The sequence below is a fragment of the Vicugna pacos genome, chromosome 1, assembly GCF_048564905.1.
Source record: "Vicugna pacos chromosome 1, VicPac4, whole genome shotgun sequence".
Lineage (NCBI taxonomy): Eukaryota > Metazoa > Chordata > Mammalia > Artiodactyla > Camelidae > Vicugna > Vicugna pacos.
The window spans coordinates 97015145-97040913 of NC_132987.1; the positions used below are offsets into that span (position 1 = coordinate 97015145).

Below are 25769 nucleotides of genomic sequence, written 5' to 3' on the forward strand. Positions count from 1 at the left end.
TCCTTGATTTATCTGACTTAGACCTTTGATATTTTTGAAAGACTTTTTTTTATTCATTGGTTTATTTGAGATCTGATCTCAATTTGTAAATAAGATCTAGTGTTACCAAGTTGGTTTTTAGCTCACCAAGCAGAAAAATTGTCCAAATTATTTATATTTATTTGAAAAGTTTGCATGTTTCAAAGGTGTTAGAAATGTTCAAAGGTATAATCGTAGATTAATAATCTGATCCAGCAAAAGCATATGCTATTTGTTAAGGTCAGTTTGTCTGCTTTTTCTATAAACCTTATATTTTATTTGCTGTATGTTCTTAACACCTGATAGTAATGTAAGTTCATTAATAGTGGAAGTCTCCATATTCTGTTATTTTATAATGTGCTAACAGTAGCTGCAGTTTTCACTTCAACATAGTTTATCTTTGTGTCTCTGCATTTTATTAATAAATAGTGTATGTATTGAAGTTAGACTTACCACAGTGTGGTATGATCGTATTTCCTCTTCTTTTTCCTTATAGTGTTCTTTCCAAAGCTGAGGACACAAGCCTCCTCTTTGAAGTGGTATTTTCCAAGTATTAACATAGTCATATTGTGCCCAAGTTGTCTTAATATATAGATTAAAAAACCGGGTTGTTTGAGTGGATATTAAGGCTTACTCAGATCTGTGCACACACTTAGTTGGCACAGAGGAAGGAAAAGTAGAGAACTACAAGAGAAAAAGGACAGGATTTTGTAAGCCTCTAAGCCTTTTTGAGGTTTTGAAACGAAAATTTAAGGGTGACTTTTGAAATCATAAGTTTTTTACATTGCAGTACTTCATCCATGAAAGTATTTTTAAATGCCATTGAAATGGAAAGACATCCGTCCAGGACAAAATTGTAGTATCAAATACTCAACTCAGTAGATTTTAAATGATAAATAATATTTGTCACTGCAAATCTGTGTACTTAATATACCAATGAACATTTTAAGTGTCAAAATAGATTGCTAAAGTTGTTCACCTTTGATTACACACTGGAGGAGGGTGGGGTGGGAGAAAGGTAACTAACATTTTTAGACTTTGTTTTGAAGTATGTACCTCCATGCCTGCTTTGGAAACAGGTATTTAGTAAAGTAATCAAGATTACCCATCTTGTGAACAACAGAGCTGTGATTGAAGACTAACTGATGCCAAATAATTTGTGATTTCTTGATGTTATCAATATACTGAGGACAATTATACAATATCAACTATTTTTGAAATACATGAAATACATGTTTGGTTTATTTTCCGCATTTTATCTCATAGTCACAAAGTCAGTATTACCTTGGTGTCTGCTGATCCGAATGTGTCAACATTAGTTGAGATTACAGTAATGAATGGTTAGGTTTGAGGATTAAATGAAATGACATAAACCCCCCCAAATCCACAAAAAACAAAATGTATAGAACACATGAACAACATAATTGGTAGCAATGCTGTCATCACCATTGGTGCCTTTTAACACTGTCCCTCACTCAGTGATCATGGAAAAATAAGACAGTATTTTGGATTCAGTCACTTTACAAATATGTCTAAAGGTTTTATAATGAGCAGTTAAATTATAGTGATTATATACTCTTACATACCAGTTTGAAATATCTCTAAAATAGCTCTCAATCAAACACATGCTTGGAAGTATAGTTTTTACTTTCAATACTTTTGTCTGTATGTCTGTGTAATTCATCTAATAAAAGAAGCATCATCCCAACTTGTCATGTAAATAAAAGGAGGGTTCAAGTATGTTCATTAGCACATGTATGAGAAAATGTAGGCAATAGGCAGAGAAGAAATGTGAGTGAGGGGGCAAGCCAAACGCTAACAGTGAGGACGCTGCGCGGCAAAATGCACTTGCTCACTGGCCTATGAAGAATATCAAATTATCCCTGTTGTGTGCTTACAGCCAGATATCATTATTAAATCGCATATGTCTGTAAGTAGATATAGATTTTCCAAGATGTACTGAGATAGCTATTAGCAGTAGTTTACTGTAATAAATGTCTCTTCTGCTGAAGTTCAGAGATAAGGACTGTATATGTCACAAGCGAGTGTAATGATTTAATCTTGCTCCCGCAGTACTACGAGATGACTTCAGACAAAATCCTTCCGATGTCATGGTGGCCGTGGGGGAGCCGGCGGTGATGGAATGCCAGCCTCCGCGAGGCCATCCTGAGCCCACCATTTCGTGGAAGAAAGATGGCTCTTCACTGGATGATAAAGATGAAAGAATAACTGTGAGTATTTAATTCAGCAGTGGGGACCATTTATAAATCTAACTGTGTGCATCTTCACCAAAGAAAAAGAGAAAAGTGAGTCGGTGCTTTTAAAGACAGGGTTGCATTATCTCCCATTTTTCACATCTTCTTTGAAAATAAATACATTTCAATTCTCCCTGTGTTGACATATACCTAAGTGAGGAAGATGCATGTTGTTTAGTTTACAATTTAGTAAGAGAAAACTATAATTTCTATATTGATGTCTTAGAGTTAACACGTCTACGCTTGACATAATTATTCTTACCGCTCTGGGCTTATCACACTTCCAGGTGTGACAGCAAAAAAATTATAAATAAAAATTCAGTAACAGAGTATATTTCCAGAAGTCTGTCTAAATCACTTCAGAATTTTTCTCTGTCCTTTTGAAATTGCTTATCTGTTCTACAAGAGTTCAAAATTTCTGAAAAATCAAATCTCATTCTGAATGATGGTTAATGAGGGATTCACCTCATTCCAAAATAAAATAGTGTGATGAGATTATTGGATTTCAGAGCCCTGAAAGTAGAGAAGTGCACTGTCTGTAGTAAGAAATGATATGTTTTCTTCTTGGCAGTAGCAATTCTGAGACCTCTTTGCCTTTTCTGTCTCGTGCGGCGTTTACTAAAGTACCTGAATAACCGAGCTCTCATTGATTCTGTGATTGTACAACATCCCCCTTTACTGTTTTCTTTGTTCTGCACATACTCTCTATCTACTGTGAATTTATTGGCCAAGATTTAAAGTTTCTCAGGAGAATATGTAAGGAAAAGGTCACTGTTAAAGTTGCAGAAGAACAAAGTTATAACACAGACCACATAATCCTAATAAATGCTTGCTTGTTTCTGAAAAACCAGTCATCAGTTTAGCATGAAAATTAAATAGTGAAGAAAAAATAAAAAACAGAGAAGGGTGTGGTGGACAAGGGTTTAGAGACCTTGAAAGAAAATCAAACATTTTTCCTGCACTGATCTGAATTAGAATGAGTCTCTCAAAGAATTTTTTTTTTAATTCTAGAAATTGGGTGAGAAGGACCTAGCTCTGCTTTTAAGAGATGCTGAAAAGCCACATAGCAAAGTGAACTAAATACGGAAACATTGATTTTTGGAAATAGTCAAGAGCACAGGGGAACAGACTCTAAGATCAAATGTTTCTCTTGTTAGTGATAACAGATTCCTTTTAGATTCATGCACAATTAAGACGATAGTTTTTTCCCTTTAAAAACATATGTTAAGTCATTTGATGACCATTATCTGTAATTGCCATTTCCTTGCCCTAATAATTCAAACTCATTGAAACCATTATTATCCACCTCCTCCCTCTTGTCTTTCCTGATTACCTATTTGTTTTTAATACATGATAAATTTTTAAATTAATGATATGTTTTTAATTAATGATAAAAGTCTCAGCATTGGAGGTGCAGCATTAAACAGAAAATAGTGAGTGCCATTCTGGAGTTTATATTCTGCAATTAAGTATGCAGATAAACCAAAATAGATAGTATAACACATAGTATGTTAGACTATAGTAAATCCTTTAAAAAATAAAGTAATGAAGGAGTAGACAATTAATTAGAATTGGGGTAGAATTTCAAGTTTAAATAGCATGACAAGAAAGGCTTCATATAAAGACATGAAAAAATTGAGGGAGGGGACTAGATAGGTTACTTAGGTAAAGAATATTCTAGGGAGACGAAACAGTAAGTTCAAGGACCCTAAAGCAGGGTCTCTCACAGGGAAAATAAAGGCAGAATGGTCAGTGTGGGTTGAGCAGAGTGAGCAAAGGGGAGATTTGTAGCGATAGCATCGGGGTGACCACTGGCCAGACTGCGTAGGACCTTACAGACCTTGTAAACTGTTTTTTCTTCTGAGCAAGGTGTAAAGCATCAGAGATTTCTCAGCAGAATCCCCCACTCTCTGGAGTCCACGGTGAAGGGTGGTAATGGCAGATGTGGGGAGACCAATGGGAGCTTTTGCAGTTATCCAGGCAAAAGGGAAATGGTGGTTTGGACTCATCTCTTCAGAGGGAGATAGAGAGAAGAGGTTATATTCTGGATCTGCTGGGAAGCACTAGCCAACAGAATTTGCTAACAGATTGGGTGTGGCTTGTGAAAAAAGAGGAGTGAAGGATTACCTTAATCAATTGGTCTGAGCAACTGAAAAGGTAGAGACACCATGAACAGTGATACCATTAATTGTAGAAAGAGTAGATGTGGGGTGGAAAGTATCAGGAGCTCAGTTTTAGACGCTGTAATTTTGAAATTCTTATGAGATATCCACGTATAAATGTCAAATAGGCAGTTGGAAACATGAGTCAGAAATTCAGAGTTGAGGTTGAGGCTGGAGAACAATTCGAGTTGTGGTAGCCGTAACAAGTACTCATTACTGTGCAGGCCTGCCCTCCCTCCGGGCGGATAAAGGCTGCTTCCCAGCTCCCTTGCTACAGGGCAGACCCATTCGGGCTAGTTCAGCCTCACGAGCTATGGGTGAAAATTAAAGACATTAAATACTAGTGAGCGAGCCTCCAGTGCTCTCTGTCTCAAGGAGGACTCATGTTCCAGGTAGTGCAGCCACAACGCCGAGGACACCCAAAGAGCCTGGGTCCCTGAGTTATGTGTTGCAGACCTTTCTACCCGACACCTCTGTCTTCCCATGGTGGACATGTAGAATGAATGAGAAATAAATTTTTTGTTATATTGAGGCATGGAGAATTTCTTACTGCAGGCTGACGTAGCCTATCCTGATGAATGTGGGGGTCATAAGCATGTGCATATTATTTAAAACCAGGAGACTGAAATCACCAAGAGGGTGATTATTCATGGAAAGGAAAAGAGGTCCAATGTTTAGCTCTCAGGGAGAAGAGGCAGAAAGAGCAGTGAAGACTGAAAAGAGAGCAGACAGTGAGAAAGGAGGAAAAGTCGAAGGGCAGCCAAGTGAGGACTGTTTTAAGGAGGTGGCAGTGACTAAGTCAGCTGCAGCTGGTAAATCAAGTAATGTCAGGATTGAGACTTGACCATTGGATTTGACAACTTGGTGGTCAGTCATTAATGACCTTGACAAGCAGTTTCAGTGGACTAGGAAGGTTAAAACTTACTGAACTGGTTCGAGAGAAATCAGAAAGACTGAAATCAGACACGTGGGAATTACATAGACAATTCTTTTTACGTTGCATCTAATACAGTAGTTAAAAAATAAAAGTGATTATAGTCTCACATTTTGAAAAGTCTCCATTAATCCTAAAGGTTTTGTTTGTGTGTGTGTGCATATGTGTATCTGTGTGTTTTTTGTGACATTAACAGTTAAAACTGCTATGGTAAATTTGATTTTTAAAAAATCCTTCAAACTTCCTGTTATGTCATATGTTGAATTAGAAGAAATGTTATGGTTTATACCGAAGTGTTTAATTTATTATAGGATTTCCATTTACCTTTTGCTGTCCAGAAGGTGCTGTCCTGTAATTAAAGGACCAATTCCCCTACACATTAGTAGTTTAGAGTCAATACAAGAACTACCTCTGATCAGGAATCAAACAATTTTAAGTTGCAGTAACCTACGACTATGAAATGACGCCAGGATGTTAATGTATAAATAATTTTAAAATCCTTTAAATGCTGCCAAAATGGTGATCCACAATAGTGTTCCATATGCTAACAAGTTGTAACATCTGAAACTTCTACTATTTCTAAGACCATCTGTGTGTTTTGTGTAAATTATGACTGTTAAACTGATAAAACACTAGAGGTAAAAAGCACATTTATACATGCAGGGAAATGAATAGATTAAAAATCAGCAGTTTGGGTTCAAAATTACTGCTCTTACTTAGATCATAATTGTTTTTCTTTGGTTTTCTTCCTTTAGGCAAAACGAAAATGGAGTAATTAAAACAAACACTTAAAACAGAAACAGAATGCCTGGTGTTACTTCTGGTTCCTTTTTTTTTTTAATTGAAAGGAAATTCTTAAGAGATGTTGGTTATTAGATATTTTATGTGATTCTTCTTTCCTAAGCTTTGTTTTCAAATGATTGTTTTCATTTCTATTGTTAACATACTTTGCCAAATGTGTTGAGTACAGACGAGCAGGAGATTAAAGCACATAACATCTTTATGAAAGGCAAGTGAAGACTGCATGGTTATTGCTACATTTTTGGTTATAGGAATTCCTAGAGTTCTTTAATGTGGTAGCTTTCTTTGTTGAAAAGTTAAAGTACGACTCTCCCAGCTGTGAGAACAAAGCCACACCCTACAAAAAGGGAAATATGTAATTGAATTGTAGCTGCACCTGTATTTTTTGATGCTCTTAAGTCATTTCTTTTTGCATGGACCTGTGTCTGAGCCAAATTTTAGATCTATGATGATTATAAACCAGGAAAAGATAAATAGCATTTTCTTCTTTTCCTACCTAAGAGGAAATGCTCTTAGAACTCTTTGGCACGTGTTTCTCAGGCCTTACATGATGTTTGTTGTCTCCAGGGTTCTTTCTTTCTTTTCTTTTTTCTAAACCTGAGTGTTTATATTTAGCATGAGTAATAGAAGTAGTTTAACTGGCAGGCTGGATTAAATAAATTTACTTCATATGTCTGAGACTTAGTCATAACCATTATTATTAACAAATGAAGTTTTCTCATAGAGATAGATCAGAGAACCAAAGATTTCTTTTTGATATAGACTGACATTCAGGTGTACTTTACAAAAAGTGATTTATTTCACTACATTTTGGAAATATTGTATTTAAATTCAACATTATTTTTTAAGCGTGAAAAACTGTTAGAATGTTAAATTGGGGAAATATTAATATCAAATATTGGGAAAAAATTTCTGTTCAATCAAAAAGCTAAAATTGCCCTGGAATTAAGGAAAAAGATAAATACAGTTGAAAGTACATATCACAAGTAATTTCCTAGATTACAAAAGAGCTTAATTATGTATAAAGATTGTCAGTTATAGTATTATGTTGAACAGAAGCTAACAAGTAGACCCAAGAAAGCTCAAGAAAAATTTAAGTGTGATTTTAGTTTTCTGAATGCAGTGAATCATATTTTGTAAAGAGAAAAGAGAAATTTACTGATGCCAAAACATTGTGAAGGGGTATTAAGCTTACTTAAAAATTTGCCATTTATTTTATATTTGTTGACCTGACTAATTTTAATATTGTTACCTTAGTCAGAAAGTTAAGTGTGTTATAAATCAGCCTAGTTTTGAGGGTCACATAATTACACAGTGCCTGAGGCATCATCAGTTTTCTGTATCTTTTTATTGGTTCTCTATGAAATGAACATCCTCCTGGTGGTAGCTACAGGAATTGCAGGTATAAAGACAGAAGGAAATGGCTCATCTCTCATAGACGTTATCTTATAAAGAAAACTTATTAATTCATTTATGAGCATGGGAACAAATGTATTCATAAGTTAAAATATTAATGTATCCAGTAGTACCTGGGTGGTAACTAATGAGACAAGATCAACTATATGTTTACTTCAACATATGATTAATTAAGATAGCAAATTGATATCATTATTTTAACAAAAGGAAATGATAGCTGCACATATTTGCATATGAGATCTGATGACTTAGACTAGGAACTAAATCTTTTGGTTTGGATTCAAAATTAATATTTATAGGAACAACAGTAAATTCTCAATACATGGAACACAGTAAATATGCAATAAATATTTATGCAAGGTTACAGCTCTTCTGCTTAAGTCTGTCATGAAAACAAATTGAAAAAAATAACCACACAGTTTTTTTCAAGCTGAAATTTTTCAAACAAATGTGTCAAGTTTGGAAATGGTTATTGTAGGAACACCAACAATTTACTAATCTACCATAGTAATAACAATAGCTACTGTGTATTGAGCACCTGCCATGCACCAGATACTATATATTATCTCATTTAATCTCCTTTAAAACTCAGTGAATAAGTTATTTTCTTTCCATTATAGCACGCTTATACCTGTCCATTCAGTCTTCTGGAGCAGAGAAGGAGGAGGAGGAGGATGTTAATGATGATAGTAAACACTTACTGTAGCACTTTGTGCCAGGCCCGATTCTAGGCCCTTTACATATATTGACCCATTTTATCCTGACAACAGCCCTGTCACATAAATACTAAAATGTCATTGACTCAGTGTTTAACTCCAAATTGGCTGTGGGGACATCTGCTTTTTGTTTACTGATAACATTTTCTATAGGTTCTATAGATTTTGCTGCATATATAAGGACTCTGATTTGCTATCAATCTCAAATTTCATCTCAGAGTGGCAGAAACTCTTAGTTCCCACCATGAAATACTGTCTTTAAGTTTGTGAGGTTCTGGAGAGATGAGTTCACACAGTGGAGGTTACCATGGTCTTGAAACTAAGCTTGGTACATTTGAGAATCAGCCCATATTATGTCCAGTAATAAAAACTGTAACGTAGCAAAGGCCTATAAAATTTGAAGTTTAGTAGTTTCACAAAAGATGGCACAGAAATGGTCAAGTTTGACAAAAGGTTATTGCTCAACCAAAGGTTATAGTTCAGATAAACTAAAATTATTTATTCTGGACACTAGAGGTCTAACCTCAAAAGATACTAGGAAATTATTGAAAGAAGAGAATAAATGGCTGTTCACTATTTGGCATTTAGGGAAAGAAGGAGTTATATTAAAAGAGAATGAATCAGAGAATGATTCAACTGAATGTACTTTATAGTTAACTGTCCAAATTGAGGATTAGCTAGGTTCTAATATCATCAGCTATGCACATGTTAAGAGTCATTACTGAAAAATTAAACAACTGTAAGAAATTATATAAACAAATAGGAAATTAAGTGAAAGAAAATACTGATGTAGTAGTTTGCAATTTTGTATAAATAGAATAAAATATTGTAAAAACTAACATAGTAACAATACAGTGTAAATGGTAAGATCTGTCTGGACTCAATTCTGAAATTCCAGAGGAAGTTTTTTCAAATAATCTGCGACTGTCATTTATCCTGAATTATTTCATTTTAGTATTTAAAAGAAGAGTTTAAAAGACATTCATCTTTTCATGTTTGAAATTCTTAGCTTTTAAGCTAAAATTTAGGGATGAATAATACATGCTTTTTCCATCCTCTTTGAATGTGGCTTTGTGACATAAACATTTTTGAATGACTTGTATTATTCTTTGAAATAAGCTATGCCTTGAATTTTTTATTCTTTTTCCTATCTGTCCTCAGTGCAACATGCTACAGATATTCTGTGTCTTACAGGGTTTTTTGTTACTTAATTGAAAAAATAATTTGGATTATGAAGAAATACTTTTTGTTAAAAGTTATTTATTTTCATCAAAGCCTTACTCCAGCCAGAAACCATTTTATTGTCAATTTCATATGCTTATCACATAACTGCATTAAGATTTAATTCATTCCCCTTTGAAAATGTGTGAAAAATTTCACAGCATTTATGTGTTTTAACATGATGAGCACAGGGTATTTAGTATCCCTTTCTTAAGGTTTTTACTTAGATGGGATAATCAACCATCTTGGTTTGCAGGAGACTGTCCTGGTGTTAGCACTGAAAATCTATAGTCGCAGGGGAAAAAAAAACCCCTCACTTCTGGGAAAACTGGTACAGCTGGTCACCCTAAGACTAGATAGTTTAAAGGAATTGATTTATATATAAATAAGAAATCACATTCATACAAGGTCAAGGAAAATATAGTTTAAAGAGAAAAGTTGTGTGTATATTATTCCTTTCATAAGCAAATCAAAGACCTAAAAATCATTAATAAAGTTAGGAGAAAAATTAAGTTATACATAAAAAGTTATTTAACACTTCCCATTCCCCATGCTGAGAGGTATGATCGTCTGAATGCAATATGTCATTGTTCTTTTTCCAATCCTTTTCTGCTTCCTCTGTGTCTTTGTAGGTTTCTTTGATTTCCCTTGTTGGTGTGGTATTTTGGTAAAAAGCAGCTGACTCACATCCCATCCAAATCCCCAGTGTCCTCCAGATCCTTCATAAATTTGGCATTCAGCCCTCTCCTTGCCAATTGCTTCCTTTCCCCCCACTTCCCACATGTCTCCTTCCTCAGCCATCTGCTCCTCCTCCCTTCCTTCAATCAGTGCTTTCCTCTGGTCTTCCAGCTTCTTTCATTGTTCACTGTCTGTTGCTTCCTTTTCCCCTCTGCTTCCCTGCAGGAAATCAGCATGCTTAAGGCAGCTGATGTCATAGGGCGCCTTTTCCCTGAGAAGTTAAGTTTGTGTTCCTGCAAAATGAATATGTAGTTCAGTTGTGTGGAAGTCAGAGGAAACTGGTGTATTGAACGAGAACTTTTTTCCCTGTCCATCTTACATAAAGTCTTCCACATTATATATTTTAGCTTTTTGAAAGAATAAAAATTATATTCATGATTTAAATACAAGTTAATCAAAATATACATCTATAATATGAATCATGGGACTGAAGAAGTGAGTTGAAAAGTAAATTTATGTCCTATCACACTTACTTTTCAAATCTATGAATTGAAACACAGTGGGTTAGTAAAATTAAAGATAGTTTTTATACACTGTAAGATCACGTTATAACTTCAGATTTTAAGACTTATTAAATGCATGAATTTATGGACATTTATCTCTACAGATTTCATTGTTTCCATCCGAGAAATGAATTGCCTCATAATACCTATATCGGTTTACGGTGTCTTGAGAACTCAATAAGAAAATACAGGTTAGATGTTGTTTTAAATGGTGACGTCTCTATCATGTTAGTAATCGGTATTGTTGCTGGTATACCTGCCTAAAATGGAAACCTTGATGGAAAAGGAAAATGGGAAACTGTGCGACCACAGTTTCAGCTTTTCTGAATAAACAAGACCACATATGTATATTACAATAGAGTCAGCATTTTTTGGCTCATCTAAATTTCTATTTACATATGATTCACAACTGTGAGAAAATCAATTTCTACAGAATCACTACGATTATTTCCTGTAGGTGACTATTATGAGTAAGTAAAGTTTTTAGACTAATACTGATATTAAGAAACTAATTTGAATCCTGCACACACCCTCATTGTGAAATGCAGTCATCAACTGGGGATTCCACAGGAGAATCAAGCCCTGATGCCCTGCGGCATCCACGGTGTGTATGCGCTGACTTTCCCCGTGTGCATCTAGAACAGTTCTAGTTGTGGACAGTTCTTAGGGGAACTGGGAAATGCTGTGATTCAGATGAGGTGTGCCAGTTGAGAGAGGCTGTTTCATCTTCCTAAGGAACATCCTGAACCTTTCCCAAAACTCGTAAGTCTATTTAAATAATTACACATGCTCAGCATGTCTGGGTGCTGAAACTAGGAAAAAGAAAGCCAGGCATTTCAGACCTACCTGCGAAGTCCAAGTACTCTTGTGAGAGGATTGCAATAAACTAAGGGCTTCTCAGTTCTAGTGCACAAATTAGTTAAATGATAACATTCATCATAAACATAATTCTAGTGAGTATTTATTTGGGTGCTGCTCTAGCTTTTCATTACATGTGTGTTAGATGTGCATTTAAAAGCTTGGGTACCAGGAGTTTGCAGTACCAAACTATGAGAGTCTTTGCTTATCCTGTTCCCTCTGCCTGGAATGTTTTGACACCTGCACCCTCTTGGTTTGACTCACTCATTTTTAAGTTTCACCTTAAAGGCAACTTCTGAGGAGGAGACTTCTACAAAACCCTACTTTACACTTCCACACTAGGCTTATCTTCCTGTTGTCTGTTCCCTTTCCTTTTGCTAAGTGTCTCTCTTTTAATCTGTTGCAAATCATTCCTTATATATTACTCATCTAATATGCATAATGTCTTATGTATATTACATAAGGGCCAGCTGTATTCCCTGTGTCTGTCTAATGGTTGGAGCTCACTACATATTTCTTGGGGAAATATTAAATGAATGAAATATAAATCAGAATAATGTCTTCCAGCATACCCAGCACTGGAAAGTTGCTGTTTTGAACATACCTGATATTATTTCCATATGCACTTGTATATTCATTTTCTTATTCCCTTATAAATTGGGAAGGAGGTATCATCCACACCATTTTCCTAAAGTATGTATTTTCGTTGGCTTAACAGTAAGAGAAGGAGGAGCTATTACCCAGGTTAATTATGTGAGTAAATATAGTTCTCTAAGTGTGACTTACAGGTATTCACAGAATCTTAGAGATGGAGCTGATTTGAGAGATTGTAAATGGGCAAGCCCTTTCACTTTTTGTTTTAATTGAAGTACAGTCAGTTACAATGTGTCCATTTCTGGCGTACAGCACAATGTCCCAGTCATGCATATATATATACATATATTCGTTTTTATATTCTTTTTCATGCCCCTTCACTTTTAAGAAGAAAAGGGAAGGCAGGGGAGTTGATTTTCCCTGAGTCATCTACTGGATCTGTGTTGTGAGTCAGAAGTAAGACCCAGACCACTCAATGCCTGGTCTGATTTTTCCCATGACAAACTGATCAAATCTTCTCAACACTTAAATTTGATTAAGATGTTTCCTAACAAAAAATCTGTAAGTAAAGTGTTTTGCTCAATACATTTCATGCAATTTTGCTACTTGTTTTGAGTCCTAAATTCTATTTCTTATCTTAGTACCAGTTGTGGAAGATATTATTATTCAATGATTTCCATGCTTATTTATCTATTAGGTACAAACATGGTCTTGTGTCAATTTGATTAATAATTCTGTACACATTTTTGCTTTACCAAGTATGTTGTTAGGAACATATCTAAATTCATCTTAAGTGATTGAGTCTTAGAGTTTTCCTCTGGATCATATCCAAAAATAAAAATAAATTACAGTCATTTAAATAACAAGTTAAACTTAATTTATGGCCATCTTGGGAAAGCCTCTGATGTCTGAAGCTCCTTTTTGAAACTGCATTAATAACTAGACCTTGGTCAAATCCTTTAATTGTTGAAAATATTCCCTGAGTATTTATTAGGGTCATAATGAGAATCAAACCAGAATAGTGATAGTATTTTGAGGACTCACAATAACAAGCCTCATGGTAAGATGTTATTGTAAGCACTTTTATCTTGATTTCCCATTAGTGTTCATTCTGCATTGATATTAATAATTTGGAGAGGTGAGAGACCAGAGATTTTTAACTGCAGAATGAAAAAGAACTCTTTTGAATTATTTAGTGGATAAAACAAAAATAATACTAATAAAATACAGGAGTATATCCTGTTTTCATCAGTTTTTTAGGTATACATCAAATATGTGAGTCTCCTTTGTGACATACACTTTTAGGGGCTCTGTAGTCTACATGCCCATATTCATCTGGGTTTCTTGAGACACCTAGTTGTAATTCCTAATAAAATCCTTAAAAATCCATGTAAAACGACTCAAGTACTACAGAGAGGGGGCAAGTACGTTGGGATGCAGAGATAAGGTGGCAGAGGCTAAGGAGGGCCAGATGAAATATTTTCTAGTTTAGCAAATAATCTTTGGTGACTTCAGGAAACAATATACTCTAAGATTTCAAAGTTTCCTCTAAGAAGTGTAATGAACTTCCATATGAGTCAAAGTCCCAACTCCCAACATATGTGAAAAATCAGAATACTCTTGAACAGTTTTGGTGTCGTATAATGTTGATTTTTTTTTAAAATTCTGCTTTGTGCTGCATATTGATTGTCAATACTCTTTTAAATCTCTTGAGATGATTCTCACCTTCTGAATTTTTTGTTTCCAAGTAGGCTTTCTCAACAACAGTTCTGAATAATTTTTCCTAGATCGAGTCCCACCCAAAATGTTAGTTTCAGCCAAAGCGACATTTGAAGACATAGAGGAGTGCCTAGTAGATCTGCCTAGCCGCCTTCAGTATGGAATTCCACCAACTCCTGGAATTCCCTGGGTCAAACCCTAATGTGATGCTCGCTGCTGCTCAGCAGCCGTGATCCCTGGTCCAGGTAGATCTTCCAGAAAGCAGAAAGTGTCTCAGAAATTTGAGTAATCAGCTTAAAAAAGTTATAGCTCATAACTCGATGTCATTATCAATACAGTCTACCACCAGAAGTGTTATAACGCTACAGAACGAACACCCATGGTCAGAGTCAGAGCCCGCAGAAGGAATTTCAAACTAGCCTGATGCCCTAACTTAGATAGCTGACTTACGAACGTTGTTGTCCCCTGGTAATGCACGCTCACTCAAGCAGCTGTGTTTCTTCACTTCCCAAGCACTTTGATATATTTGATCAAGCCATTACATTTCTCCAAATAACCAAGGACTAGTGGAATTTTACTACTGTCTGGGAGCACTTTGTTTAATTATAGGTTAAAGTAGTTTGCCAAATTAAAGGTACAATCTTTTGTGGTTTCAAGGATGCTGTTCTAACCAGTTTATTTTATTTTCGGTGTTCTATTAATCACAGATGAAATGTTTCTCTAAAGATATAGTTTTAACATTTATCTTAAAACGTTGCTTATAAATCTTGCCTATATATCAGAATACTTCTAGGTAAATTCTCTGGTTTAAAAAATTTGACTTTTCTGAATGCTTGTAATTTTGGCATTTGCTCACGATGGCCCAGACATAATTTTATTTTTCTGTTTACCACAGGAAGAATAAATTATAATCTTTAAAAAAAAGTAGTAAATTCAAAAGTGCTCTTGATTATACAGCATTCTTTCCTTAAAATACTGTTCAAAAGGCAAAAATCAAAGAAATTATTTTAAGCCTTTAAATTTTAAATTACTTTTAATCGGAGCAAAGGAGTTGGGATTTCTTTTTCATTATTTATAATTGGCTAAAATCAGTTTTATCTACTTCTCCATCTTGTTCATATTGTCACTTTTAAAGACACCCTCCCAAAAAATAATCCCAAATCTTATGCTGGGGCTGATGTGTTCTAATCTAATGCTGACTGCATTCCTTTTGTTTAAAGGCTAGTTGCTTTAAAAGTACTAAACCTCTATTGGTAACATCTGACCACTTCAATTTTTATCTCCTTAAGCCTGAAGAATTTGATAATATGATAAATCATACACTTGTAAAATAATCCAGTGTGCATTAACACAATTACTAACAGATGGCACAGGTTTTTTCTTCTTAAATCTTACAAATCTAGGAATCACCAAGCTTAAAAGGCTGATCACACTAGAAACAGGCTCATGGTTGAGTCACCTTTCAAGTATCATCTTGTATGGGAAAATTTCAAAAGCAGTTGAATGCAATCTGTATAATACTGGTTGAAAATAATGGAACTCTGTCTCCTTGAGTGGATAAAGTGGAATTTGCTAAGGAATCCATTATTTCTTATTTCTTTGCCTTTTAACATTCATGGTGTCACTCTTCCCTCATCTAGATAGATCACATCACCATATTGCTCCATGCATCATGCTTATAAAAAATCATGTCAGATTTTCTCATCTTTATTAGGAAAGATTACAAATATTCTGTTCAAATTTTAAATATGTCATAGTAATAAGTACACGTATTTATGGGAAAAGAAGAGCCATTCCTCCGTTAGAGGAACTAATGCAAGCTATTTACCTAGTTAGATCTCTCCTGCAAAGAACACATGCGTAGGTGAAGCGTAAACATGCATGTCTTTTTCCACTGGCAGCTAGATAGATTAATGGCAATTAGGTCGGCTATCCCAATCACTCAGGCTTAAATATGGGATGTAATGGAAGGAAGGCCATCAATCTAATGCACTCAGGGAGGTCCACCACTAGCACCTAGTTCTTTGCCAAGCCATTGGGTCTCACAGTCTGTACATTTGCAAGATATTGCTAATTTGTAGTTTGTGGCATGAGAAGCACAGAAAATACGAGCTCTTGTTTTCTGTCCAAAAGAAAGTGCACTGTGTAAGCTTTACTTGGGATTTATGTAGAATGAGCTCCAATCCCCTTACCAAATGACCTGGAGCAAGTTTCTGACATTCTGTGAGCACTAGTTTTCTCATCCCCAAATAGAAAAATATACCTCACCTGTGAGACTATTGTAAAAATGAAAGGTGATGCATGCAGCAACGTCAGGTACATGGCACATGTTCCTACATCATGATTCTCATTCATCACAACAATAATAATATCCCAGATTATTGTTTAAATGCAGTAATTTTTGGGTTGACTTCATTTTGCTCCTTAATCTCCCCAGTGACGTTAACGCCAGAACCTTTCCCACCACTTAATGCTGAAACCTCCTACTTAGATTTGTATGGAAGCAACTGAGGATTCACAAAATTCTGAATTTGAACTTACAGTTCAAACCTTGTAACTTACAGCCTTAGGGTTGGGAGCAATCCAAAACACTGAGACCCATCACGCCATGAATACTTTTTGCACTGCATTTTCTGTTCAGTTTGTTTTTGTCTTGACTGTGGAACAGAACTATTGCTGAGAAAGATTATCACAAACCAGTATCATTTCAAACAATTTTTGAAGTACTCTTCAGATAGACATTTTCTCTTTTATTTCGCTTTCACAGATAACTATAGAAATATAAGGGGCAGAATACATTTATTTTTATTTCTTATTTGTTCTCAAGGTAACCATCAGTTCTCAAGAAACAGTAAGAAGTACATGTGGGTAATTCTGGAGGTTAAGATAACCCACCAAAAAGAGTTCCTTTAAGCCTTAGTTCAGACCTTTCTTTCCAAGATTTTATTTTCTTCTCATGTGTATAAATTACCCAACTTGCTTTCTCTTAAGTTGTATGTGGATGTATTTTCATTTGTTTCAATAAACATGCAGTGGTGGTTGAGAGGGGGTTCTTGTCTTTTATCTTATTGTGTGTCTCATAAAATGAGGCACACATTTGCCAAATAAGTGAGCTAGGTCCCGGCATAGTCTTGTGATCAATAAAAGAGAATGAAGCAACGGACCAAATGGATATTGTATCTCTGACCCTGTCTGTTGAGCCCTGACTCTGATTAATCAATTAAGCTTGTCACTTGCAAGTCTCTTCTTGTTCTCCTTTGACTCTTCTAGATTAAAATACCACAGAGCAGGAATGAGTGTTTATTTCAATTTGTAGCGACTTTAGGGGTCTTCCTACTTATATAGAATCTTCATAAACAGCATTAAACACTTTTGTTGCTTTTTTTATTTGTACAGATTACAAATATATTGCCATAAAGCAATTTTCCTTACTTAATTTCCATAAAGTCATTCTGCATTTCTGAATCCAAGAATCCCTTACATACTCAACTTTGGTTTGACTTTGTCTGCCATGGTTATATGTCTTCTTTATACTACAAGTGAATTTAAATTTCAAGAATAACAAAATACAGTCTCTGGAAAAGGCATTATCTTCGCAAGGAACTTGGTGGTGAGGGAAATTCTCACACCGGACCAAAACTGTAGAAGAAAACTAAGCATAAGAACCCGTGGTGAGAAAAAGGATTTACTGTTTGAAAAGTATTTTCAGCTGGTGCATTTGTAACTCAAAAGAGCCAAGTGTTTGAAAACGAGCTTTTCTCCCCTCAAATATGATGAGCATTTGTCATCTTTATTTCTAGAGTATAGTCATAATTCCTCCATAGATTTTTATTTCAGGCTGTCCTAACAGTGACTATATGTAAATTCAGAATTATAGCCAGATGGTTGGAAGAGGTGATAAAAAGCAATCCTGGTTTCGTAGGAAAGTGAAAATTGCCCATAAGACTTTGTTTTTACCTTTAAAACAGCAGGACATTGTTTCATGAGACCTGTGAAGGAACTAATACATTAACTTTAATGGCTCTGAACTAAATTAATTTTTCATATGCATGCAGAGTACTACCATGGAATATGTAGAATTTGCAGAGGTAAAAATCAATCACCTTACTTACTTATTTGGGGGGAGAGCTAGCCTAGGCTCTTTTCTTCCAGAACCACTCTTTATATTGCCTCCTTTTTATAGGATTCACTTTGGGGTTCTGATCTTAATGACTTAGGAACCAGACACCTGGGGAATCAGCTAAAAGCCTCCCTGTTTCATCTGCTCTCCATTTCACCAGCACTCAGCAGTTGTCTGGCCCTGGTTTGGAGTACAATAAATTAGAGGTGGCTTTTCCGGTTGACTGGCTTAAGAAATTGGGCATCCAAGAGAAAATGCCAAACCCAAGTCTTCAGACTGCCTTGGAGCCACACTTACGCAAGGAAAATAGGTGTGTTTTAATGAGACTGTGTGTTTTTTCGACTATTTCTTGTTAAAACTAGGATTCATGGAAAGTTCCTCTAGTGATACAAACTAGATAGAGAAAAATAGTCATTTATACCTTCATGAAGAAAATCATCCCCTTTCTTTAACTTAACGCCGTCTCTCTGCGGGGTGGCTCCCACTTGTCTGCAATTAGCAATTCTGCTCTTCCTGATGTAGTCTGTAATCAAATTATCATAGGTGTGCTTCTGCAGCAGCAAACAGTCAACTATCAATTTATAAACTGCTATGAGGAAGAAATGAGAAGTTTAGCAGGAGAAATGAACATAACAGAGAAATGCAGCTGCCATAGTCCACGGCAGCAATTCTCCCAGGCCTGTGTTCTCAGCTGGCAGTTCACCAAGCTGCGTAGAGAGCCACGTGTTCCCACTGGGATAATTGCTTTTTCTGCATGTCTCTTGTTGCTTCTCTCTGATGATCGAGTGTGTTTAAACTCCTGGCAGAAATCATGTTGGTTTTTAAATGGTTTTGTAAAGTGTACCAGCAAACAAATTAAATTGGATCACGTTCTCTTGTATGCACGGAGCCCAAGCAAATATCGAACGCCAGTGGAGAGATTCTAATTGCCTGTTTTTCCTCTCTATTCCACTCCTAAGAGAACAGTTGAAAAACCTACAGTAAGTTAAGTTTTCCTCCTTGTAATGCTGTCCCTTTTAACGTCGCCAGGGAAAATGCAGAATGGTCATTTGTTTTCAATTTGTCAGTTTCCTATTTCCTTACACTGTATATGTCCTTACCCAGGCATCCTTTTGTTGTACAAGATTTTTTGTGTGCAAATCTCATGAATGTCAACTAGGCTGTAAAGAGGAAGGGGGCTTTACATAAGAATGGACAAATAAGTGGATTAGTAACATTCAGGTGAAAATATTTTACAATGTGTGTGATTGAAATCTAACTAATTCTTTTTTTTATAATCTATAGTTTAAAAGTGTAAATATTAGCATACAATCTGTTTTTCTTAGTTTAACCCATCTGTGGGGTAGAGTCGCTCTCATTCCGTCATAAGTCCGTATTGAACTGGTCATGTACATGGCAGCTTTACCTTACAGCCTTTGAATGGCCAGCATGAAACCAGATCACATCTCATCAAGAGACTTGAGTGGGAGATATTTAAAACAATGCATTTCTTCTCCTTTCTTTTCTTCCTCCTTCCCCCTTCTCCTGTTTTCCCTCCTCCTCTTCCTCCTTCTTTTCTCTCAATCTCTCCCTCTGTCTCTCTCTCTCTCTCTCAGAATCTGTCAACAAGAATGAAATAGGAATAGGGAGAATTGAAATTTTTTGGCAAATGAATTGAGAGACAGTAGCCTTTATGAAAAGCAGAAAGGAAATAAACTTTGTTAGCCAGGAAGAACTGTGATGTGGCTAATCCTGGTTTAGTTTTATAGATTTATCTAAAATAAAACTTATGTTAGAGACTTTAGTATGAATTCATTTTGTTAAAAATACATGATATCATTTTAAAAACATTTTTGTGTGATAAGATTAGTACAAATAAATAGAATAAAGATTAAGTTCTTGAAACTTCCTCTTACACTTAGGAAAAGTGTTGATTATTGCTAGAGTAGTAGATATAAATTGTTTTATATCAATGGTTTTTGATAGCAGAGATTTTTGAAAAATTTAAATTTTTATCTGATTACTAACTCCATTAAAACTTAGGTACCAAAGAGTGAAACAAGAGAATTATGAATTTTTATAGTCAGAAATATGAAGTACCTACATATGATATTAAACCATAACTAGTAAAAACATGAAATTAATTCTAGACATAGTTTCTTTACCAACTGTTCTTATTGAACTGAATTGTTCTTACCTGGGACTGTAAGAAACATTGCCAAGCAAGAACTACTGTAGTTTCTTTGATATTGTGTAAGATCTGAATTACATGAATTATCTTTTACTCGGTTAGAATTTTTTTTAGATTGCCATGAGACATGTATTTTATCCAATCCTTTGCCTATCATTTGTACAAGATAATTACACTACCACCAGTGTTTTTGCTTAATTTAGAATGCAATCAAGCATAATTGTTTTTGAAAGGTCCAGAAGTCTGTGTTAGAGGGCATGGGGGCTTCAATTTGAATTGTTTACGTTAAAGGTTGATACCACTCTTGCAGCCAGGTTGGAGAGTAACGGTATCTTTCCACTTCCTCCCACTCTCTTTTCCTTGATCAAAGAAGATATCTTTTTTCAGTTTGTTTTTGTTGTTATTGTTTTAATGCTAAATGTTAAAGAAAGAAAAGCTGTTACTGTGACTCTTCTTTACATGTCTCTGTTGAAAGGAGCCCTTGGGGACCATTCAAAACTGCCCTGCCACTGGGTTCACCAGGGAGAATGTCTAGGGGCTCTGACTAGCCATCTGGGGTACCTACATCTCATGGTCATTAAGAAGTCTTAAACACGTGCAAGGTACTTCTCCAGATCACAACAGCTTGATATCTGTTCTGTAGGTCAAAGATCCAGGCAGAACTGACAGCACTGCTAGGAAGAGATATTCTGCCCAAAGTGACTTCATAGTGACTTGTTAAAGGATAATGCACTAGATTATAATTCAAAAACTCTTGTCTCATTTACTTTGCAAAGCAGTATGAAAACACTGGTCAAAAAGAAAAATCAAGCCTTTCAGAAAAAAAAAATTCTAAACCTGGATGCTTTAAAAATTTCACTCCTGTTAACCCTGCTACTATCCATGAATGTTTGTGAGCCTTTAATCTTTAGAAAATTGTAAAAATTAAGTACTGCACAATTTCTCATTGGTATGATGACACCTATTTGTGTGTCTTATGTATATTATTTAAACATATTTCTCTTAACATTCTAAATTAGTATGTTTCTGTCCATTGTTAGGATGTATTATAAAAATGGAATTGATAGTAAGAAACACAGATTTTCAATGCAAAATCTATTAAAGGAAATGAGATAAATTATATGACAGTTTGGTGGTTAGCAATTTGAAATCATCTTTGAAGCCCTTAATATAATTAGTGGTTTCGTTTTTGGTCTGCTGAATTCAAGTCACATTAGGTTAATGTAATTAAAAGCAGAAGAGATTTTGTGTAGCCAAACTAGTTAATTAGCCCCAGTTGGTTTAGTATCTTAACCTAGAGATGTATGGATAACATTGTGGGGGTGATGCCTGGAAAAAAAAAAAAAACTGTGTAATAGATACTGCAACTCATCTGACTTGCTTTAAGGTAGAAAATGAAGACATGACAAGGAGTTCATTTGAAGTTCATCTTTATTTCTGATTTTTTAAGACTGACTGCAGGGTAAGCTGTTTATGCCATAGAATAACCAGACAAAAAGCTTACTTACTTTACTTTTTAAAAAGAAAGCATGATTCTATGTGTGCAAAGATAATTTTCCTTCTTTATTCTAAAAATAAGAATTCTGACTAGTTTTTTTCATGCTTGCCAGAAATATGAGATGATTGTCTTCACTTCTGGTTGAGAAGCTACATCTCATACCTGATTTTTCTATGTTATCTTCTTACTCAGTAAACAATGCAATAAAGGAGATGAAAGCATTCTAGAAGAGATTTTCAACTACTTCAGAGACGTCTTTAAGTATTAGGGGAGAAGCCTTTTTACCCCTCAAGAAAATAATCGTTTATAGTTTCTTAAAGTGAAAATACTGGTATATGAGAGTCCTGTATATCAAATACATTGAGGTATTCTGTACTTTAATGTCACTGAAACACTTTAAAAAAAAATCTGAGACTGTTTTGAAGAAAAATATAAAGTGTAAAGAAAGATATTTGAAACTTTCAGATTTTTACCACGTTCTCCTTCCTCCTCCTCTGTCTCCTTCCCAAAAAGGAGCAACACCAGTGGGACCTTTTTCTGTTTTGTTTTCATCAAGTATGTTGATAGCTGGGGCCCCCCTTTAAGGACTGTCTAGAGCTTATGGAAATGTGGGCTTCTGACTGTGGGCTGGTAAGGTGGATGGTAATGAGGAAGTGGGACCTCTGCCTTGGATTTCTGACATAGGCTAGATGCCAGCATATTGTCTGGAAGTTTAACATGTTCTGCTTCTCCACTACCTGGCAGTGCAGTGTTTAACATTGTGTCTGTTCGTTACAGAAACTCGTTTTTGATAGGTTTACAATTTGGCTGTCAGATTCAGCTGCAGGAAGAGACCTGCCAAGAAATATTTCTTAGCTTGTTTTAAATACTGCTGTTTTCACATTTATAGTGTCTTGTATGTGTTAGGCATATTTTTCCTTTCTGTGGGGAGAGAGGAAATGTCAATTTTGGGTTTACAAAGGGGCATGAAGATTTAGAATGTATAAAGTCACCCTTTACAATCAATATTTTTATATGACTCAGCAAAAAATGGTGATTGTTAATAGTAGGTACTGCTTTAAAGCTGGTGTGTTATATTTGATCAGGGTTATAGCATTAGGTTTTTTCTGTTCTTTGGTTTCTTGAAAAGAACAGGCCACCACGTAGTACACTTTGTGACCATAGAGAACAGAATTATGGCTTTTGGTTGGCTCTATTTCAGTTCAGCCATTGACATAATGCCAAAAGCAATTTGAACTTATAGAAACTGAAGACAACCATTTTCATCCATTATTTTTTGTATTTCTCTGTTTGCTGTACTTTTCTTGTTTCTTCCTTCACTTTTGTCAATTTCTGTCACTATCATCCTCAGAGGAAGTAAGTTTCTCCCAGGTTTGCTGAGACTTATTTAGTTTTCCATTAAAGTTGTAACTCCCACTTGGGGATCTTTAACCATTATTACCAGTGAGTTTGGAGTGGAACGTAGTGTTTTATTATGAAATTGTCTTATTAATGGTGTGGAAGTTGAGTGAGGGTATTTATACTAATCTGGGGAGTCTTAGCAATGATTTTTAATTTTTTTTTGAATTGTAGTTGATTTACAATGTTAGTTTCAGGTGTACAGCAAAGTGGTTCAGTTATACATGTCCATACATATATTTTTTTCAGATTCTTTTCTATTACAGTATATTGTAAGAAACTGAATATAGTTCCCTGTGCTATACAGTAGGTCCTTGTTGTTTATCTATTTTGTATATAGTAATGTGTATCTCTTAATCCCAAACTCCTAATGATTGTTTTTTAATAGAGTGTTTGTGGTATTACCTAATTTTAACCCCTCCTTCCTTTTGTCATTTTAATCCAGCATTTATCCTTAGGCCAGGTCTTTAGAACAAAGTTTCTCAGCCACAGCATTATTGACGTTTTGGGTGTGATAATTCTTTGTTGTGGAAGAATCCTCTCTGCATTTTAGGATATTACAGAATTGAAAATGTGCTTACAGAATAACATGTATCATATGATTTTACTTTAGTAAAAGTGTGTATGTGCTTGCATATTTTATATCTATACATTTATCTTGTCTGTATTGAGAGAGAGAGGGAAAAAGAAAAAAATGCTCACAAAGTACTGACAGCAGTTAACTTTTGGAATATTTTTTTTCATGTGACATTTATTTCTTTCTTGGTGTTATGCTGTTTGAAAATTTAGGTACATGTATATATATGAAAACAATCAAATTATTATTAATATATCTTGTAACTGCCATAAGCCTTTATAGAAGGGCTTCATTGAGTAACAGACTAATTTTGTCTAAAAGAGCAGTTTGCATTCAACAAAAATCTTTTGAGTGACTACTATATGCAGGCATTTTTCTAGGCTTGAGGGATGGAGTCATGAACAATGCAGAAAAAAGTCCCTGGATGGTTTTTATGATGACACCCAGAGAATCATGATCTTTTGTTTAATAAAATGGCTGAAAAAATACCAAATTCTAAAGCCACAAAAATGAATACTGCTCTATTAATATTTGGTTTTGTCCTATAATATAAGGACTTGGTCAGAATATCTAGTTTGGGCGTCTGGGTTGAAATAAAGTAATTTAGGCATTCCAAACCAGTGGGACCCCACCTTTATAAAGCAGTAGTTTCAATAAACTCCTAGTGTAAGATGAAAAAAATTCTATTTGAATGGTTTCTTCCTTCTTTCTTTTCTTTCTTTTTATATTTCTTTCTTTCCTCCTTTGTTTAATTTGTACGCTGTACAGAATAACTGTGAGGTCAAAACCTCCATGAATAAACATTCTGGAAGTTATCCCTGACAAAACCTTTCTGAGGTTCAGAGCATTATAGATATTCATGGGTAATTGAACTCCACTCCCCACCAAAAGCATATAAAGTAAAGATAGCTCAGTATCTGCATCCCAATTCATGGTTAACTTCAGCCTACTTGTTGTACTGGAAGTCTGCTTACATTTGTAATTAATTCTTCTTCAAATAATTAAGTGTACCCGAATGACTTTCCAGATGATTTAGTGGGATCTGTTCAGTGTCAGCCTTCTAAGTCCTCAAGCAACTGCTTGAACATCAGTAACACCTTTGATTTTTTTTTTAGGACATGTCAGGTTCTGCAATGTTTTGAAAATTATTCCTTTAAAGCTACTCTGGCAAATTAACTCATTAGAGACATTTTTATTTCCACATCTTCTAATTCTAAAATACGCTTCCTTGAAATTACTTATAGCTAAAATGTATTTACATGTTAATTATAATCATATGGTATTAAGAATTTCCTTTTCCTTTTTTCCACTTGCTAACCAAATTGTTCATGCAGTTTTTTTGGTTTTCATTTAATTAAATAATATGAAAGAACTTGGTCAGTTTGGAAACACAAATTTCTAGTCATACAGAATATAATAACTTTACAAGAAATGTAGGTAAGTGAAAATGTCTTGCCTCTTTTATTTTGTTCCTTTGGAATAAATTTTGTTTTAAGTTATTCCCTATAAATATAGCAAAACTATACATCAACTCTTTGGTATAATTATGCTTTGCTGACATGCTGAGAAAGTAGATTTCACTTATGAAGATCTCTTAAAAATTGCTAAAGCAACTTTAATTGTATTCATGTGAAACTTTTTTTTAAGATACGAGGAGGAAAGCTCATGATTACTTACACCCGCAAAAGTGACGCTGGCAAATATGTCTGTGTTGGTACCAACATGGTTGGGGAACGTGAGAGTGAAGTAGCAGAGCTAACGGTTTTAGGTAAGTGCAGTTTTCTCTGATCTGCTTGCTGCAGAGCTCATCTCCTGTTATTATTTAGTATCTTTATACAAGGGAGAAAGAAATGACCTGTTCTAGAAGATAAGCCAATATTTTGGGGGATGGGAAAAAGCGAGGAAGAATCAGTAAATCAGTCTGAGATAAAATAGCCAAGACATGGGAAGAAAATTAGGAGGAAACACCAAACCTAGGTAGGTAGGGAACTCTGTGAAATAATTTTCTAAATAGTATTTTAAATTATAAATCTGCTCCTACTGGACATCTAAAATGGTTCTTGGTTTGCTC

General features: G+C 35.1%; 1 protein-coding gene across 1 annotated transcript in view; it reads left to right on the plus strand.

Annotated features, from left to right (window-relative positions):
- Positions 1-25769, plus strand: part of ROBO1 (roundabout guidance receptor 1) — a 380724-nt gene that overhangs the window by 247278 nt on the left and 107677 nt on the right. Inside the window, exons 3-4 of the mRNA XM_031672309.2 lie at positions 2092-2249; positions 25346-25466. Coding sequence (XP_031528169.1) covers positions 2092-2249; positions 25346-25466 — 279 coding nt within the window. The remainder of the gene's footprint in view (positions 1-2091; positions 2250-25345; positions 25467-25769) is intronic.